Source organism: Amphiura filiformis, chromosome 12 (genome assembly GCF_039555335.1).
Source record: "Amphiura filiformis chromosome 12, Afil_fr2py, whole genome shotgun sequence".
In the NCBI taxonomy this organism is placed as follows: Eukaryota; Metazoa; Echinodermata; class Ophiuroidea; order Amphilepidida; family Amphiuridae; genus Amphiura; species Amphiura filiformis.
The window spans coordinates 53796578-53816330 of NC_092639.1; the positions used below are offsets into that span (position 1 = coordinate 53796578).

The 19753-nt window shown below is 36.7% G+C and overlaps 2 protein-coding genes across 3 annotated transcripts in view; one reads left to right on the forward strand and one right to left on the reverse strand.

The window, feature by feature from the left end:
- LOC140166414 (glutamine-dependent NAD(+) synthetase-like) overlaps positions 1-9943 on the reverse strand; it is a 42514-nt gene extending 32571 nt beyond the window's left edge. The window contains exon 1 of the mRNA XM_072189870.1: positions 9669-9943. Within this exon, the coding sequence (XP_072045971.1) occupies positions 9669-9753 (85 nt within the window). The 5' untranslated portion in view covers positions 9754-9943. The remainder of the gene's footprint in view (positions 1-9668) is intronic.
- Positions 9944-10208: 265 nt separating this feature from the next.
- LOC140165425 (kelch-like protein 32) overlaps positions 10209-19753 on the forward strand; it is a 46247-nt gene continuing 36702 nt past the window's right edge. For both annotated transcript variants that reach the window (XM_072188730.1, XM_072188729.1), the window contains exons 1-2: positions 10209-10348; positions 18043-18492. In XM_072188730.1, the coding sequence (XP_072044831.1) occupies positions 18070-18492 (423 nt within the window). In that variant the 5' untranslated portion in view covers positions 10209-10348; positions 18043-18069. The remainder of the gene's footprint in view (positions 10349-18042; positions 18493-19753) is intronic.

A 19753-nucleotide genomic window follows, 5' to 3' on the forward strand; every position in this document is an offset into this window, starting at 1 on the left:
AGCAGCTCCACGTTAGGCGGTTACGGCCAGCCATATATTGATCATGCGAAAATCGTAAAACATAGAATAGAAACAGTGTGGCAGGCGCTCAAAATCTCAAATTGTATGCTTAGCCTAACCGGAGCGAAAATTCAAGTCAAAAAGCGCGAAAATGCGTTTTCCAGTATTTAAATTCACGATTATGACGATACACACGTACTTCCGGGTCTACACCTCATCAAATGTTGATTGTTAAAAAAAAAAAAGTGCATTTTCGCCGGGATATTCCATCTCCGTTCGCTATGATAATTTTTCTCATTTCTGTGTCAGTTTTGGTCCAAACGTGGTCAAAAACAGGTGCAAAAACATGAGCAAAGTCTGTCAATCTTGAGCAATTTTAGTTCAGATTTTCACTTCCGCTTTCTTTTTTTAAATTAACGTGTAGTTGATGATACAAAAACTAAAACACTAGCTACCACAAATAATATGAAAAAGGAGTTATCATTTGGATTTTGTCTTTAAAATTTCTTTTATTCATCGTAACAATAATACTAAAGGAAACCTAGATTATTTATGAGAAAATAAACTTAAAATATTAAAAATTGAATATTGTCAGGTTGTGATAAATAATTAAATTACACATTAACCGCACGTGCTTGGTTATAAACAAATCAATCGGGACTTCCCCACCATCAGGCCAGCGATCGTTCGGAAAGCATGCAAAAAGTCCACGATTTCCTGACGTTGCATTTACAAATATTGCAGAATTTACTTCAATTCTCAGCAGGTGGGTCAAAATTTTGGGGCTTTTATTATCTGGACGCAATGACGCACACTAACGGGAAGCCTGTTAGTGTTATGTTGTAAAAAGCAGGGTTCATAGTGTCAAGACCACAGTGAAATCAATGACTTTTAATGACTTTCAAATACACTTTTCAATGACTTTTTATTAAATCTCATACCTCGGATGTGTTGAACAGTATTAGTCCAGGAGCAAGATCCCACAGGGGGCCTAAATAAGGACTTGGTTCATCCCCCACTACATACAAGGTTTGACACCATAGGTAGTTAGTATGGACCCTCTAGATAACTGCTAGGTAGGTAGTGGACTCAAATTGTGGTATCACTTTTTTTTTACATGTAATTTTATGTATGGACGTATAATCGCATAAAATCACCAAAAATATGACAAAATTAAGGGGTAGGGGAAATATAAACTCCAAGAACTCAACTTTTACTCATTAAATGAATTTATTTTGGTATGAATATGTAGCTAATTGATTGTTCTAACTGCCTAGTATTATTTGAAAGCAAACCTAGGTTTCATTTGATCATGATTTGAAGTGGCCAGTCCATACACTAGTGAAAAATCAGATTTTTCACAACAATGCGTAGGGTGGATGTTTTTGTGACATTGGCTTCAAATTTTACTATTGTGCCAATTTCTATTTTCAAAATTAATTAAGTTTCCATTTTTTAATTTTGTTTTTAATATCAAGCATATCTAGGCAAACTTTGATGTTCTGGTTCAAATATTTATGTATGTGCATGTTTGCTTGCATGTTGGTTTGTGTCGTGTGGGTTTAGGGTAGGTGTGTGTGGGTATGTGGGGGTGGGTGCGGGTGTGTATAGGGTTCAGGGTTGGGGTGTTTTACATGTCTTAATATGTCACTCGGCTGAACTATATAAGTTATATTAACAAAATTTGTTTGGTAAGTTGCCATTCATGTATTATATTGAATATTTACATGTGTGGGTGAGATCAACCGCTGTTTGTCAGGAAAATAGACTGAAAATGTAAAAAAATAGTTACTTTTCCACATGTAGCAGCGTGTGTAACAATATTAAGGGGTAGGGAAATATAAACCATCATAACTCAACTTCAACTCATGATAATGAATTCATTTTGGAATTAATATGTAGCTAATTGATTGTTCAAACGTGTTAGTATTATTTTAAAGCAAAGCAAACATTAATTGTCAGGTAGATAGCCATAAAATGTGAGAAAATGTTACTTTTCTATATATAACCATGTCAAATATGGCATTATTAAGGGTAGGGGAAATAAAAACCACCATAACTCAACCTTTACTCATAATAATGAATTAATTTTGGTATCAACATGTAGCTAATTGATTGCTCTAACTTTCCAGTATTATTTTTAACAGAAAAACCATAAGATATACATAAAATATGATAAAAATGTTAATTTTCCAATGTGTAACAGCGTAAAATTTGACAATATTAAAGGTTAGGGGGCGTACAAACCAACGTAACTTCGACATTTATTCATTATAATTCATTCATTTTGGCATTAATATATAGTTATTTGGTTGTTGTAATCTTTTAAAGCAAAATAACCATTAATTGTTAGCTGTAAAGACATAAAATGCTAAAAAATTTCAATTTTTCATGTGTAGTACCGTAAAATATGACAATATTAAGGTGTAGGGGACATTCAAATCACCAAAACTCAAGTTTTACTGATGAAAATGAATTCATTTTGGTAACAATATGTAATTAATTGATAGTTCTAACTTTCTAGTATTATTTAAAAGCAATTAAACCATTAGTTGTGAGGTAGATAGACATAAAATATATGAACATGTTAATATTCCATGTCTAACAGCGTAAAATATGACAATATTAAGGGGTAGGGGACATACAAATCACCAAAAACAAGTTTTACGGATGAAAATGAATTCCATTTTGCATTTTGGTATCAATATGTAGCTATTTGATTGTTCTCATTTTCTGGCATTATTTTAAAAGTAATTAAACCATTAGTTGTCAGGTAGTTAAACATACAATATGAGAAAAATGTTGATATTCCATGTCTAACAGCGTAAAATATGACAATATTAAGGGGTAGGGGACATACAAATCACCAAAACTCAAATTTTACTGATCAAAATGAATTCATTTTGGTATCAATATGTAGCTATTTGATAGTTCCTAGTATTATTTTAAAAGCAATTAAGCCATTAGTTGCCCGGTAGATAGACATAAAATGTATGAAAATGTTAATATTCAATGTCTAACAGCGTAAAATATGACAATATTAAGGGGTAAGGGACATACAAATCACCAAAACACAGGTTTCACTGACAAAAATGAATTCCATTTTGGTTTCAATATGTAGCTATTTGATTGTTCTCATTTTCAGGCATTATTTTGAAAGCAATTAAACCATTAGTTCTCAGGTAGTTAAACATACAATATGAGAAAAAATGTTGATATTCCATGTCTAACAGCGTAAAATATGACAATATTAAGGGGTAGGGGACATACAAATCACCAAAACTCAAGTTTTACTGATGAAAATGAATTCATTTAGGTATCAATATGTAGCTATTTGAAAGTTCTAACTTTCTAGTATTATTTTAAAAGCAATTAAGTCATTAGTTGTCTGGTAGATAGACATAAAATGTATGAAAATTTTAATATTCAATGTCTAACAGCGTAAAATATGACAATATTAAGGGGTAAGGGAACATACAAATCACAAAAACACAGGTTTCACTGACAAAAATGAATTCCATTTTGGTATCAATATGTAGCTATTAGATTGTTCTCATTTTCTGGCATTATTTTAAAAGCAATTAAGTTTCCCACGAGGGGTTGAAGGTCATAATGGGGCCAATACTAAAAATGATCCTATCATGTTGTAATGTTGTAATCTCAAATTGTTCCTCTCATCGCTAAGAATTTTAAAAAGACAATTGTCATAGTTCTACGAAGCTTAGTTCAGGGGTTTTAACGTCGAATATATGAAGGTCTTCCTTTTTGTTCACAATTAGGATAAAACTTAATTAATATTCAAGACAGTGTCAGTAAGTTATGGGTTACACGCCGATATTCTTGAGGTCATTAGTCCAAAACCCAGTAATTTTGTTCTATACCCTAAACTTCACTAACTTATAACCTAAGCTTTAATCCTAAACCTAGCCCTATAACCCCAAACCTTAACCCATGACTCTCTGAATCCTACCTCTCACTTCTAACTCCTCACCCCGCAACCCTTAATACACACACACCCCCACACCCCACAAACCGCGTAGCACCCACATCCACAAATCCACACGCCATCGACCATGTCGACTTCAAACATATTCCCATATCCCAAATACCTCACTCTGCTCTAACTCCTATTCTACCATATAATAACTCGTCATTAAGAAACTCAAAAAAAATTACATGCTGCTGGAATATGATTTTTAGCTGTTGTTTTGTGCTCCTCCTACTCGTTGGCATATTTATACTTCAACAGTTCCTCAAATCGATATCAGAAAAGCCGCTATCTCATTGTTCATTGGCCCGCAGTATGATCCGCCTGGGCACTCAACTTTAGAATTGATGGGTATGTGCATACAAGCGTCGCGAAGTAGGGGCATATCAGTACAAAACGTTGGGGGTTTTTTTATTTAAAAAAAATGGGGTCATTATGTACAATCAAAATGAAAAAGGGGTCATTGGGTATAATATTTTGAAAACTGAAGGTGCATGGTCATCGGGTATAGTCGACTTCAAAAGAGGGGCATATATTGACAGACACATACCGTCACTTCTAAAGTTGATGCCCCCCGGGTGCTCGCATTATATTTTGTTCATGGCTCGGCTTTTAAACCTCCCGCACATCACAATAAGGCTATTGAAAAGTGTATAGAATCGCTAATAGACTGGTCCCTGCGATTAGTCTCGGACCCGGGCGACAATATAGTAAACACATCAAGTTTATAACACAAGTGACAGGAGTTGTGAATTATGGAGTGTTTCATTGAACTTCTACCAGCAAAATATGGAATAATACTAACACAAGATACCAATCGAGATGATGATAGCAGCCATAGTGGAAGGCTTGTATTTGACCTTCTTATGAATCCAATTTTGTGGCGAGAAGTTGAAAAGGTAATGTATATTTCAAGGAATTTGGGTTCAAAAATTCTGTATCAGCTCGTATCATCAATTCCGTAAATATGGTGTATAGAAGCACAACTTGACAATAAACTGAACTATTTAAACGAAAAGGACGCACTGAATACACATAAATTTGTGTTTCCTTGCTGCCGGAATGGTTGCAGAACTCTTTTTTGTCAAAAAAGTTGGACAATTTATGAATTTTGATTGGCAAAATAGCGAAAGGAAATAGACTTTTCCAACCATGTAAAACTACACTGGGTTGTTGACATGGTCGACATACATTAAGGCATATGCACGTTCCTAAAGTAGGAGGTAAGTACTATAATTATTTGTTTAAAGTGTTCAACATACCAGCAAAAAGTCATAGGGTCATCAGAGTACAGGGACTTTGTGAAATACTGGGTACAAAAAAAAAAGTGTGTGAGCCGATATGCAACATCAAATATAAAAGCCGATTTACATAATTTCCCATGACCTTACAGAAGTGATCATGCTCAAATATAAAACTATAGACCACTTGGCATGTGACGTCATTGCCCGGCAGTATGCGCGCGCATTATGGCTATTTCCATTGTTCTTTGCCCTGCAGTGTGCGTGCGCAGCGTAGTCTGCTAAGGGCATGTGCATTTAAATCGCCCGCCACATTTCATATAGTACAGGAAAGCCATTGAACAGTGTAGCGGCTCGTTCGAGCATATCGATAGACGAGTCCCTCGCCTTTGTTGATAAACAGTGATGTCAAGTGGTCTATAGAGTTTGGTCCTTGATATGCACCATCAATTGTGTACTTGTGATCAATATTGCTAGGCAAACAATCACAGCAAACATGTCAAAATCCTCCCATTTCTCCTCAATTTAAAAATAAATTACCCCATCCCTTAAATACATTTTGATACCAAGATGAATTCATTTTCATGAGTAAAAGTTGAGTTGTGGCAGTTTACATTTCCCCTACCCCTTAATATTGTCATATTTATTTATGCTGTTAGACATAGAATAGTTACCTTTTCCTCACAAATACTGTGTATCTACTTGACAAATAATTGTTGCTTTGCTTTAAAATAATACAAGAAAGTTAGAACAATCACTTAGATACATTTTGATACCAAGATGAATTCATTTTCATGAGTAAAAGTTGCGTTATGGCAGTTACATATTTCCCCTACCCTACCATATTGTCATTTTACGCTGTTAGACATAGAAAATTTACCTTTTCCTCACAGTTTCTGTATATCTGCCTGACAAATAATGGTTGCTTTGCTTAAAAGTTATACTAGAAAGCTAGACCAATAACTTGGATATATTTTGATACCAAGATGAATTCAATTTCATGAGTAAAAGTTGAGTTATGACAGTTTACATTTCCCCTACCCCGTAATATTGTCATCTTCACGCTGTTAGACATAGAAAAGTTACCTTTTCCTCACTGTTTCTGTATATCTGTCTGACAACTAATGGTTGCTTTGCTTTAAAATGATACTAGAAAGTTAGAACAATCACTTAGATACATTTTGATACCAAGATGAGTTCATTTTCAAGAGTAAAAGTTGAGTTATGGCAGTTTATATTTCCCCTACCCCTTAATATTGTCATATTTACGCTGTTAGACACAGAAAACATACCCTTTTCTCACAGTTTCTGTGTATCTACCTGACAACTAATGGTCGCTTTGCTTTAAAATAATACAAAAAAGTTAGAACAATCAATTAGATATACATATTGAATTGAATTGAATAGAATTAATACCAAGATGAAGTCAATATCATGAGTAAAATATTGAGTTCTGATGATTTATTTTCCCCTACCCTTAATATTTTTCTATGTTATGCTGATATACGAGGGAAATCAACATCAGTTTTTGTTGGGTTTTTGGTTTTTAAAACATTTTTGTCTTTTTCCCAGTGGTTACTCACGTCCTACACATAAATATTCACATCAATGGAAACTTAACGGATTTTGTAAATGGAAGTTGGTGCAGTGAAGTGACATATTAAGACATGTACACACACATTCATCCCCTCACCCCACACATACCCTATGTACACCCCCAGCACCCCCCACACACCTCGTCCCACAGACACCCCAACGAACTCATACATATTATAATGATTGGAACTGTTACAATAATGTTTCCCTTGATATGCTTAACATTAAAAACAAAATAAAACATTAAAATTTAAATTAAAAAATTAAAAATGGAAACTGAATCAATTTTGAAAATATAAAGTGGTATAGTTGTGAGATTTGAGGCCAATGTCAAATTTTACACATATGGTTTTAAAAAATCAGATTACCACTCATTTATGGACTTTATACTTCCAAATATGCTCAAATGAAACCTGTTTTTGTTTAAAAATAATACTAGAAAGTTAGGAAAATCATTTAGCTACATATTGATACCAAAATGAATTCAAAATCACAAGTAAAAGTTGAGTTCTTGGAGTTTATATCTCCCCTACCCCTTAATTTTGTCCTATTTTTTGTGATTTTATGCGATTATACGTCCATACATAAAATGACCTGTAAAAAAAAAGTGATACCACAATTTGAGTCCACTACCTACCTAGCAGTGATCTAGAGGGTCCATACTAACTACCTATGGTGTCAAACCTTGTATGTAGTGGGGGATGAACGAAGTCATTTTTTTGAGGTTGCTGCTCCTGTACTATATTGTTTGTACATCTTAATATAAGTACCAGTTATGTTTGTACCTCTTAATATAAGTACCAGTTAGTTTTAACCTATACAAATATACATTGATACTACAGCCTGCAGGTTCAGCTGCTGAATTCGGAAGGGTTACTCAACTAATCTACTGTTCTAATTTATCTAACGGGAAAGTATAAAGTAATACATAATAATCACATACCTGCCAACCCCAGAAACCCCAAAAGTGGAACACATATTGCGCGGGAGCACTTGTGCGACCGAGCATATAACAGCGGGGGTTCAGGGGCAAAGCCCCGGTGGGGGTCGAGTGGATGAAGCCCCCCCCCCCGAAGCCAGAGGGTTTTGACACCATTTTTGACCTGTTTTAGACTTTTTTGAAAAAATGCTTCCTTCATCCTTAAAAAGGGGTTTAAATTTTCAGTTTCCTATACTATTGTACATGAGAGACATTCTTCAAAGTTTTTTTTTGCCTGTATAACATGGCCTACATGACCGAAATTGATATATATAATGCGGAAATATAAAAACGATGATTCATTAAATTTTTGCCCCCACCCCCTCCTTCAGGTATGTGGGAGGGGGTCCACATGGGGAGGGGGTACTTATGTGTATTTCAAAGCTCCTGGCTTGTTTTACACTTTTAATAAAAAGTGCTTCCTTCTTCCAGAAAACATGTTTTAAAGTTTTCAGTTTCCTATACTTTTGTACATGAGAGACATTCTTCAAAGTTTTTTTTTTGCCTAATAACATGGCCTACATGACTGAAATTGATATATATAATGCGCAATATAAAAACAATGATTCATCAAATTTTGACACCCCCCCACCTTCGGGTATGTGGGAGGGGGCCCACATGGGGGGTACTAATGTGCATGAAGAATACATTGTATGATAAAAGTAATTTGTAAAATTCCGTATGTTAAACATACAGAGTGATGTCACTACAAATTGGGACTAAAATAGTAGGCCTATCCCAAGGGAAATAGGCCTACATACACACACTTACCCACCCCCACCCAACCTCCCCACCCCCACCCCAAGTCCACCCCGACTGACGGCCACACAAAGCCAAAGGATACAGCTAAAAGGTTCATATCAAACCTTTGACCCAAGTTTGCTTCAATTTAATTTAGACTTAAACATGACTTGATATTAGAGTATACATATAGGCCTACAATACATCAGTCCAGCATCATCTCAAACGTCATCGTTCATTAATACACATTACATACTTCTTACTAAGGTAATATTCATTGAGGAAAAAGAGATGAGTTTTTGAACGCAAAACCTGATAACATGCAGGTCCGATAATCGACCAAAATGCATCAATTTTGGGAGTCTTTTGGGCATGAAAAGGTGACCACATGCATGTTAAATGAGTACCATTATCTAGCCTAGTCATCCAGTCAGGGTTCTAAGGAATTTTCATTTTAAAATTGGAAATATATGTGTCTAGAAAGAATCATCATTAATATTTCTTTTTTCTCGGGAAAAGCGGAACGTTCCGCTTTTTACCGACTTTGAGGTTTAAAAAGTGTAACAGTTCCGCCAAAAGCGGAACGGTTGGCAGGTATGTAATCATAAATTAAATTAAATAATTATTAAAATACATCGTATTTTTTATTTTTTCCTTAATACAAATATATTTCAAAGACTTTTAATGACTTTTTTACTTTTCTACAAAATTTAATGACTTTTAATGACTTTAATGACCTTGCTTCAAATTCACTGACTTTTAAGGAATTTAATGACCGCTACGAACCCTGAAAAAGGTTATTATTGGTGAATTTACATTGAAAAGTAGTGTGTTTGGCAAAATTCTCAAAATTCACGATGGACCACCAAAATCGCGATGGACCCCCAAAATCGTGATTTTTTGCACTTTTTGCGCGATCGCGCGAAACTCCGGTGCCTAGCTTAGCCTGAGTTGCACGGCCTATCTCGAATAAAATCACCATGCGTAGTTGTTGAAAAACGTGAGGATTCATCGTACTATCACGGCAATTTTTAACACAAAGATATAGGGATGATGACGGTGTGCCCCAATGACAAAACAAAAGAAAATATAGACTTACAATAAAACTTGCACAAATACTTACTTTTCAGGATCCTCTTGCAGTTTCCATCAAAATCCATTGCCCATTGATTGATTGAACACACAGCCACAGTCACTTTTCGACCCATTTTCGTCCCTGATTTTTAACTTCACGAATACAAGAAAAATGAAAACTTTACAGGATCTGGAAAGATCTATTTCTTAGTTACCTACTCAGACATACAGTAAATGACAAATGTACGTGTGTCATGATATGACAGTTCTTTAAAAGTCAACAGGAACCGGATAATTTGCTGTAATTTTGGTGCCCGGTTTTGTGACCCCGTGGTGACCTTTGGCACCTGGGTCATTTAGACTGCAGTACTTCTATAATTAGTTTGTATAATATTTCTCTAAATTATACTAAATTTACAGAAGGTGATATAAATATCAATTAATTTGATAAGTTTCTAATAGGTAATACAGCTGCAAAGAAGTAGCACTGTATTTCGTTTTCCATAATTCTGTAGTATATTCAAAATGCATTGAACAAATTAGGCATGACCATGGATGAACGTCAACAAATCACAGCTGATGATTGATTGATTACCATGCATGGGACTTGAAGCCACGCATGACGAAGTTGCAGTGGGAAAGTGGATGCAAGAATGATGCCAGATTTAGCACAGTTATGAAGCGTTGCATATTTCTTTTAACATGCAAATCAGCTTTGCTATAACTTGTGTAACTGTAAGTAAATTTAAAAAGGTTCGTGATCAACAGCATCATCATGAGGCTGAGCATGCAGCATCATGGTCTATTTTAACCAGAGAAGATGTAATAAACTAAAAGAGGAGGTTGATCGTGGCGAGGGAGAGCGTGGCGCAATGGTTAGGGTACTTGCCTTTAGTGCATGAGGTCCCGGGTTCGATTCCCGGCGGTAGCGATTTGCTGGGATATTGACTTGGAAAAAACAGTCTGAAATTAATTGGCAACTTCTGTAGATTAAATTCAGACTTCCGCTCTCCCCATGGTTCATTTAGAATTGGGTAAATGAATCATGAAAGTACTCCGTCCTTCGGAGGGGACGTTAAGCCGTCGGTCCCGTGTACAGAGAGCCATACCTGTACATGTATCTCGCAGCCAGTTTCGAAAAGAGTAGGGTGTTAACCCCTGACTGTTCCCAACCCGTCCCGGTGTTCAAATGGACCCCAATGGAAATAAGCTTCAATAGAGGCTTTCTTGGGTTATCCAGGGTTGTCAAAACCCGAACAAATCAAATCAAATCAAGCTATCCTCAAACAAAATATGTGTGAGACCGCTCATTCAAAGTAAATGATGAATCACCCTATTTAGCTGCTTTACAATAGAATACCACAATGGGGTTTGAGCCCGGGATGGGTGTGATACACAAGTTGCAGCTAACTGCTTTTACTAGGGATAGGTCAGTGTGTGCATGTCATGCCATGCACACCATCATGACCATGCATGCAGATCTGTCATCTTGTCAGATTTCAGATAAAATATGACTGAAGTTCCATGGCAAATTATAATTTTTGCTGCTTGTTGCCACTTTCAGCCAATGTTTATGATAGAGAGTGTTTTCAATTATCAGAATATCTTTATTGGATTAGCAGGAAATGACAGGAAAATGCATAAAATAATATTTAAATAGAAATGATCAACAATCATCACCTCTCTAAAAAATCCTAAAAATTTCTTCTTTAGAAATTTATATATTTACAAAAAAGGGCGGATTTGGGGGGAAATTTTCAGCACTCGATTTCTTTCTTGTATTATCCACACGGTATTCCATCCAAGCAGGTCCTTAAAATGCGCGTTTCATACTTTTCAACAAATTCTCTAAAGAAATATTGGATATATTTCCAATTCTGAAGTGAAAATCGGTCAACCATGGGCGGTCACACACATAACATCATACATGTAGGATATTTCAAGTGGATGTTTAACTACTTGAGAATAAAGGTCTATGAATAGATGCGACAGGATTACCTACGGGATTATCTCAAGGATATAATTCTGTTGACCCTCCTCTTTATTACATCTTCTCTGATTTTAACTTTGTTTATTTTTAAATTAAAAGGGCATTTCGTGATAGCCTCATCCCCCACTTTTCTCAAAAAAAGTTGAGATTTTTATATCACTGGAAACCTCTGGCTACATAATGTTTATGTACAAAATATTTCTTGCAGATTAATTCGTTTAGCAAAGATATCGTGAAATTTGAATTTCGTTCTGGTGAACCAGAACGAAATTACAACGCATTGTCTATGGAGCAGTGTTATACACATAAGGATAATGAAAGTCGATTCAAAGTTTCCCGTTACCCTACTCCGCTCAAAACAAATTGCTGGCCAAATATTTCATTATTTTGCATAAATGTTGATTTCTAACAAACTTTTTAATATACAAATAAATAATTGTGTTTTTAAATACATCATAAATCTCTTTCTGTTGATTTTCAGGGATTTTCTTTGTAGTAGGAGCATGGTATATGGCCATGTTTTTTAACCTGGGATCCAATTGTGTTACATGTGTATTTTCAAGAAATTTAGCTCCTTTTACAGTTGAACCAATATAGCTAAGAAAGTTTACATCTGAAGTATATAAAAGTATACATATTCTGAAAGGTTATTGTATAAGGATTGTAAAAATAATATGTTACATCAAATATACAGGGTGGCCTAAACAATATACAGGGTGTAACAAACTAAAAGTCAGTGAAAGTTATGGTCTACTAATTTCCCTCTACAGTACATATCATCAAGCACTTACATGATACATGAATGTGTTCATGATGTAGCTTAGCCCAATACCCACCAACACATACCAAAATTAATTTCGTTTATCAATATTCGGTCATGCATACAGGGTGGTCAAAAATATGGGTTTTTTTGTGTGTTTTTGTTATTGATGTTTAAAATTAGCTAGAAAGAGTTAAATTTTGACTAAATATTTAACATAATTTGACATCTATGTATCATTGCCAAACAAGCATCACCTAATTACACATGTTTCATACTAATTATACATACAGGGTGGCTCAAACGTTAAATTTCTAAATCTCCATAATTATACTGCAATGACTAATGCAGTTATTATTAATAATGCAGTTATTATTAATATTCATGTTATTTTACCAACATATTTTTGCCTTGCACACTAGTATATAGTGGTATGAAGTTACAGGGTGGCATAAAATTAAATAAACATACATGTTCAAATGTTGCACTTATGGCAAAACACTTGTTTTGGCCACCCTGTATATTGATTGATGTGTTAAAATTAAACTGTAAACTTGAGTCCAAAGCCATCTACATGTATGTGATGCCAAAACAATCACAAACTTACTCTGCATGCTTTGAATACAAACTGTTTCAGTTGATGACTTACTTGCAGAGTAGACACATTTTATGAAAATGCACATGTATGTAAGCCTATTAAATCCGGCCAAGTTTGTTACTTATTAGTATTACCACTTTTTAATTACTGATTATTAAAATAAATCTTCCAAAAATGTGCTCTGATCATTTGGCACTCAAGTCATCTTATAGAGTGGCTTTACATTGATGATTATACCACATTATGTAACTTATTGAATCTAATATGCAGCCTAAATCCGCTTCCTTTTCCTCCTCCTCCTCCTCCTGCCCATCCTCCTCCTGCCCGTGCTCCACCCCTGACTAATAATGCTTAACGAACTGTTGTAATTAATTAAAACAATTCACCAATTTTTTTTTTTTGATATTTGAAGCCTATTAACTAACCTTTAAAATAAGCCCACAATCAAGTCTGTCAGATAGAGGATTACAAAATTACACACATCTAAAGACATATGATGAGATAGAAATGTAACAGCTCCACCTTTTTTGGGTACCGAGCTTAAAAAATGGGACCATATGGCTAATAATGAATTAGTAATGAATACCTACTCAATTTTCTGTCCCGCACTTTTTGATCTGCTCTGATCTCATCCCGAAAAAATATTGTGAAACTTTTGATAATAGTTGTACAATCACCTTCACTATTCTGTAAACTACAAACTGTGATTTATCACATGTATATACATGGGCAGTTATTGGTTTATGCCTGTAACAGATGCAATAATGAAATGGTATAAAATAATGAATAATGAATAATGAAATGGTCACCTACACAGTCATGAAAAATTATGTAACGGGAAACTGGGAATTGACTTTCATTAGCCTAATCATGCATAACTCGCGAACGCAAAATCGGAATCAACTGAAATTTTGGGAATAGGTTTTTTTCGTGGATATCTAATGAAAAATGACAAATTATAGAGGACGCTAGGATCATGAAATACTCCTTTAATACAAGCGATATTATTTTTGTTACTACTTTTTTTTTGTCATTTCTATGATACGTAAAGAATCTGTGTAATATTTTTTAATTTTTTTTCACTTCCTTTGTATTTTTTTTCAATTCATAAGTTGAGTAGTGCAGTGTCAGATGAGCTTCATAAACTAAAGACAAAACATTTTGCATGAGGGCTTCAGAGAAATATGAGAAAAAACCCACTTCAATGAATTGATATTATTTATGTTACTACTTTTAATCAACTCCAGTATTTTAAGAATCTCTGTTCTAAACTTGTTATAAAAATGTTTGCTTTTTTTGCCGCATAGGCCCGAATGTTGGGGTGACTTGAGAAAAAAATAAAACACACACAACTGCACTTCATACTATGTAATCATATGTTGTTACTTTTTTATTCAATAATTGTCAATATGATTACAATACTAGTTGTCTTTTTTAACTCCCTTTCCAAATTTTATTAGATTTCAAATAAAGTTTGAGACTGTATTCAACATAATAGGGACTTTGTTGCACACATTCCAGTTGGTCGCGGCGACAGACACAAAACCTGTACGCACACAACTTTAATTGAGCATAACTTCACTATACTTCAAGCTACTGAGCTGATTTAAAGACTGTTTGATAAGGTTCGCTAAAAAAGGCAAAAAGTGCCGGCCTCCCTCGCTTAGCCTTGTAGTTTTGTTTTTGTAATATAATATTCATAACATTGTATGTTTTGACCACACTGTACAATGTATAGGTATGCCAGGTGAATTCAAATTTGCCATCAAACTGCATCATTTTATATATAAAATTAAAGCCCGTGAGTAAAGAAAGCCAAAACTGGAAACCTTTTTGTCATAGCACTTTCCGTAGCAAAGTTACATCTTGTCAAAGATTGACTTTCATCAAAAAGATTCTGCTAGCAAAATTCCCCAAAACAGCATTTCGGGTCGGGGGTGTTTCTATATTATAGTCTCATCATGATGATAGCAGCTTTTTTTAATGGAACTGCTATCAAAATCCCTCTAAAATTCCATGTGCGAGTGTCTAATCACAAAAAAAAATCATATATTTGGGTCCAGTGAAGTATAGACAACATATTTATGTAGGTTTCCTTGAGCTAGCGGTTCTTTTAAATTTCTATGTAAATATGTATTGCCGGTTTAGGCCATTTTGGCTGACTAGCAAATGTGTTTACTGAGGTTTCCCTCTCATACCTACAATGTATGTTCAGTAATAAAACATTCTGATTCTGATTCTGGGTGGTCTTAATCCAAATTCTTTGTATGTGACTGCTTAGTTTAACCATCAGTAAATGATTTTTTTGTCTCATGTAGGTAAAACTTTTTGATCTAGTCAACCACTACCACAATCCCCACCCTACCTTCCCAACCCTCCAATCATGCCAGTGCTTACCTCCTGACCATGCACTTAAATCCCTACCCTATCTTAGTCCTGCCAGCAAGACTTCTGTCTTTATCATAAACATAATGACATCTATGGACCTGAAGTCTTGCAGCGGTACATAGGGATGCACTGTACGTTTAAGAAATCCAAACTTCAAGCATCAAGAAATATACCTTGTATTTGTCAGTTTTACCTCAGAGATGTTGTAAACCCTCTCTACACAGTGTAGAAACATCACAAGTAGACTACCCCGTAGTCCACTTGCCCATTGTGCATACTCTGGATATTGTATTTAAGCTTAAAACTCTGATTTAATTAATGTGTGCACAATTGATAGATTTTCACATCTGATCAGTCACCCTACTCCCTCTGTTTGTTAGCTTCCCAAGTGGACTACTGACATTGCCTTGCGGTTAAGATTTTTAGCACGGGACTCTATGGAGAGTTCCTAACTAAAATTGTCCATGATGTAATGCATCTTTAAATGGATCTGCCTTGTGATTGGTCGCCCATACCTCGCTATGGTTTAAATCGTCTGAGCCCGCACCATTACCAGAGAAATACTGCTCAACATCATTATTTCTTGTGATGTTTCTTATTTGTTTCTTATTTGTGGAAAAGATATCAATAGACCGATCTGTAACTCAGTAATCAGATTATGTCATAATGTTAAATACAGATTACTGAGTTACAGTTACTGGAACTAACCCTATCTATGCCCTGCCCAACCCCTTACCCCATCATACTTCTAGTACCTTACCGGTATCCCAACACACTCCTAAACCCTTACCCCACCCATCCCAACCTCACCCCTACCCTTACTCCATTTTATCCATCCTCTACCCTACCTCTATTCTCATACTATATACCTGGCCCCACGTCTACCCACTTCCGTCATCACATCCTACCCCATGGTACCTATACCTTTCACCACATACTTCTGTCTCTGCATACTGTACCCCTCCTTTACCCTACTCCTACACCCAACATATTCCGTTATCTCACCTATCCCCAATGTCACCATTACCCCACTCCTACCCAACATCTTCCCTCCCACCACACCACACCCTACACTTCCCTTCAAACTACTAATATCACCAGCATTTACAATACAATAGATACGGGTACCTAAGTACAGGAGGTAGTTTAGCGATTTTGGAAGCCAAAAAAACTAAATTACTTTTTACTTAGTCTTGGAACCAGAAAAATACTGAGAAGTAAAATTTTTTTAAAGTTAACAATTCTTTTTATCGAAGCTGGATTAAGTTACACATTGTAATCACTTATGTTTCTCTATTAAACAGCTAGCAATGTATGCTAATTCAATGTGTCCCTGCCTGTTCAATAGAAGCAACTGTAATTAGTATATAATATAAAACTTTATCCAGCTTTGAAAAAAAACCTAAGATAACAAGCAATTGTGATCTATGATTGATCTCCCACTTTTCACCCTTGTCAAAACAAAACAAAACAAACTTTTTTGAAAAAAAAACCGCAATTGCACACAAAAACGCATTGAGGCCACAGTTGAGTTTTCCTCCGGTACTTACCAGTACCCATAACAGCAATAAACCACTTGCCTTAAATTGTAACTCCTTATCTCACCATACCAACCCCTACCCTAGCCGCAGTCTGTGGCCCTCACGGACTTAGCGAGCGCGTAGCGCGAGACGTTCAATCGAGCGCGTGACGCAACCTCTCTGGATAGTATACTATTTAGCAACAGAGCCCGAAAGTAGTGCTACCCCTACCCCAACACACTCTACAACCTTACCCCACCCATCCCAACCTCGCTCCACCCGTCCCCAACCTTGCCCCACTTGACACCTTGCCCTTACCCTACCCATTCCCTCCCTACTCCTTACCCAATCACGTCACTTTCTATACCCAAATTCTTACCTTGCCCTCCCACCGTTAATTACCTCCTAATACTCTCCACCTACCCCACCCCTACCTGCATCCCACCAAACCTCTTATCCTTATCCAACCTCACTCCTATTCACAACTCGGTCCTATAGCAAGCCATTGGGCCAATTACAGATTGCAGCAATGCGTTGCTTTCGATAAGCATTGCATTGTTAAATCAGCCAATAGGAAGAGAGCATTTGGCAATATGTTGCCTTCAAAAACAATGCATTGCTTCCAATGCAATGTGTTGTTTTCATTGCTCAACAGTCACCTCACTAGGTTGGCAATGTGTTTTTTAGGTTGACCAATCATCTTGATGCTTTATAGCTTCTGAAAATAAGGAGTATTATGGACCAGGGACTACTTTTACAAAAAATGCACCTGATTTAACTGGAACCAGGGGACATTTCCAACCGCCAAGGCCAAGGTCCAATAACAATTCAAATGTGTTTGATGTGTTCAATAAGCACTCAGTGCTTTGAATTTGATATTTTTGGTTCACTATCCAGGGGGCCAGTTCTGTCTGGTCACCTTTGCCCTACCCTTATCATGCTACTCCTACCACACCCTACCTTATTCTTACCCTATCCCACCTTCATCACTTAGGCCTACCCCCTCTAGTCACCTACCCTACATGCACACAGTCACACACAAAGATTTATGGGTGCCTATTGTACCAAAAAAGCTACAAAAATAGAAGCTACTGCCAGAGGCACAAAGAGAATACAAACAGTATCCAGTCGGAATGTCTGACTTTTTCTTCATTTTATAATTTTCAGATAAAACCATTTTCAGATTTGTAACCAATGTTAATTAATGTCACCATGGAGGAACACGAAAAGGCTCACCTAATTCTTGTCAAGCCAACCAGCGCAGCCCAGGGGGCACAGCACGGCACCTTCCTCAAACTAACCACGTCTGAACCATGTCAACAAAAATTCCAAATTCCCTACAACACAAAACGTGACTTAGGGTATAAGACCTTGGTAGGACTGAACGAACAGAGAAAGGATGATGATGTTGAGAACTCGCTTTGTGATGTGACTCTTGTTATTGAAGGCAAACGCATACATGCGCATAGAGCGGTACTGGCCGTACACAGTGAATATTTCCGTGCAATGTTTACACTTGGAATGATGGAAAGTCGCACCAAGGAAGTGGAGATGCATAATACAACCCATACAGCCCTTTCTGCAGCCATTGAATTCATGTATACAGGAGCATTTCTGGTAAGCAGATTTTCCCAATCTCATTGTTAAAACTATTCATGTATTGTATAGTAATTACTAATAGTATTAATGAATTTAATTTGTTGTAAAGAAAAATTCTGTGGAGGGGCACTCATATATAAAACATCTAGACTCAGTACACCGGTCGATCTTACCGTTTCCGATGTTGATTAAGATACTCCTTACATCGATCCCAAAATAAGAAAAAACCAATAGTCATTTTGTCCCACATAAATGAATAAATAACAAAAAACCCGATCCCCGGTGGACTCACCCAAAAGGTGACGTCACACCATATGATCGTCACTTATCGTGCTTGGTCTGTGACTGACACAGACGTGCATATCGATGGTTCATAGCACTGTGTATCAATTTCTCAACCAAGGCGAGATATACGGTTGTAGTTTCACACCTTAGGTAAAACCAAACCGGTATTGTTCGGCTGAGGATAGTTTTGACGGCATTTTCTGGCGAAAAAGTGACAAAAAGCGATCCAAAACTTAGCTACATATCGTGCCTCCGTTTGTATCACGGGACACACGAGCAATTCAAAATGGCATTCGTTGGCGCCATTCATTTTGTTTCCCACGTAAAACAACCATTGCAGCCTGTAAGTTACAATAGATGTTTGTACATACACATTGTATTTCATGTACGGTAGGTTATTGTTGCTATGTTAGGGTGATTACTCTATCGTTATGTCTTCATTACCGTCCAATAAAGACGAGTTACTCAGATATTCATACGGTGGGGATTGGTAGGGACCCGTCTGACAGGTTAGTAATAAAGTTAGCGAGTCGTTACTTTACCACTCACGTTAGCGACCAGCCTCCGTGCTCAGGTTTGCTTACTGGGCTTGAGTCGGCGTGTTGGGGGGTAGTGCCCCCCTCCCTTTTCTCCTCGCTTCGCCTCGGCCCTGTCGGGCTTGCCCTTCCCTGGTGACGGAGCGGGACCCACACCGCTCTGTTTCACCCACAGGAGTGCTCACGATCTTCTAGATGTCTTTTTTTGCTTAGGACTCTCCGAGTTCCAGCTTGACGATTGGGATAGGCTCCGTCATCGCCATAAGACGAAGAAGAAATCTACCAAGGGCACTGGTAAGGTCGATCGGTGGATTCTGCTGTGACAGCCCCTATGGGTCATGGCAGGTCTGCTTAAGGGGCTCCGGTCCCCGGACAAGCAAGCGGTTCCTTCGGGACTGCTAAGCGCGTCCAAAGGCTCAGCAGCCAGCGAAAGCACTGACTATCGTCGGAGCAAAGTA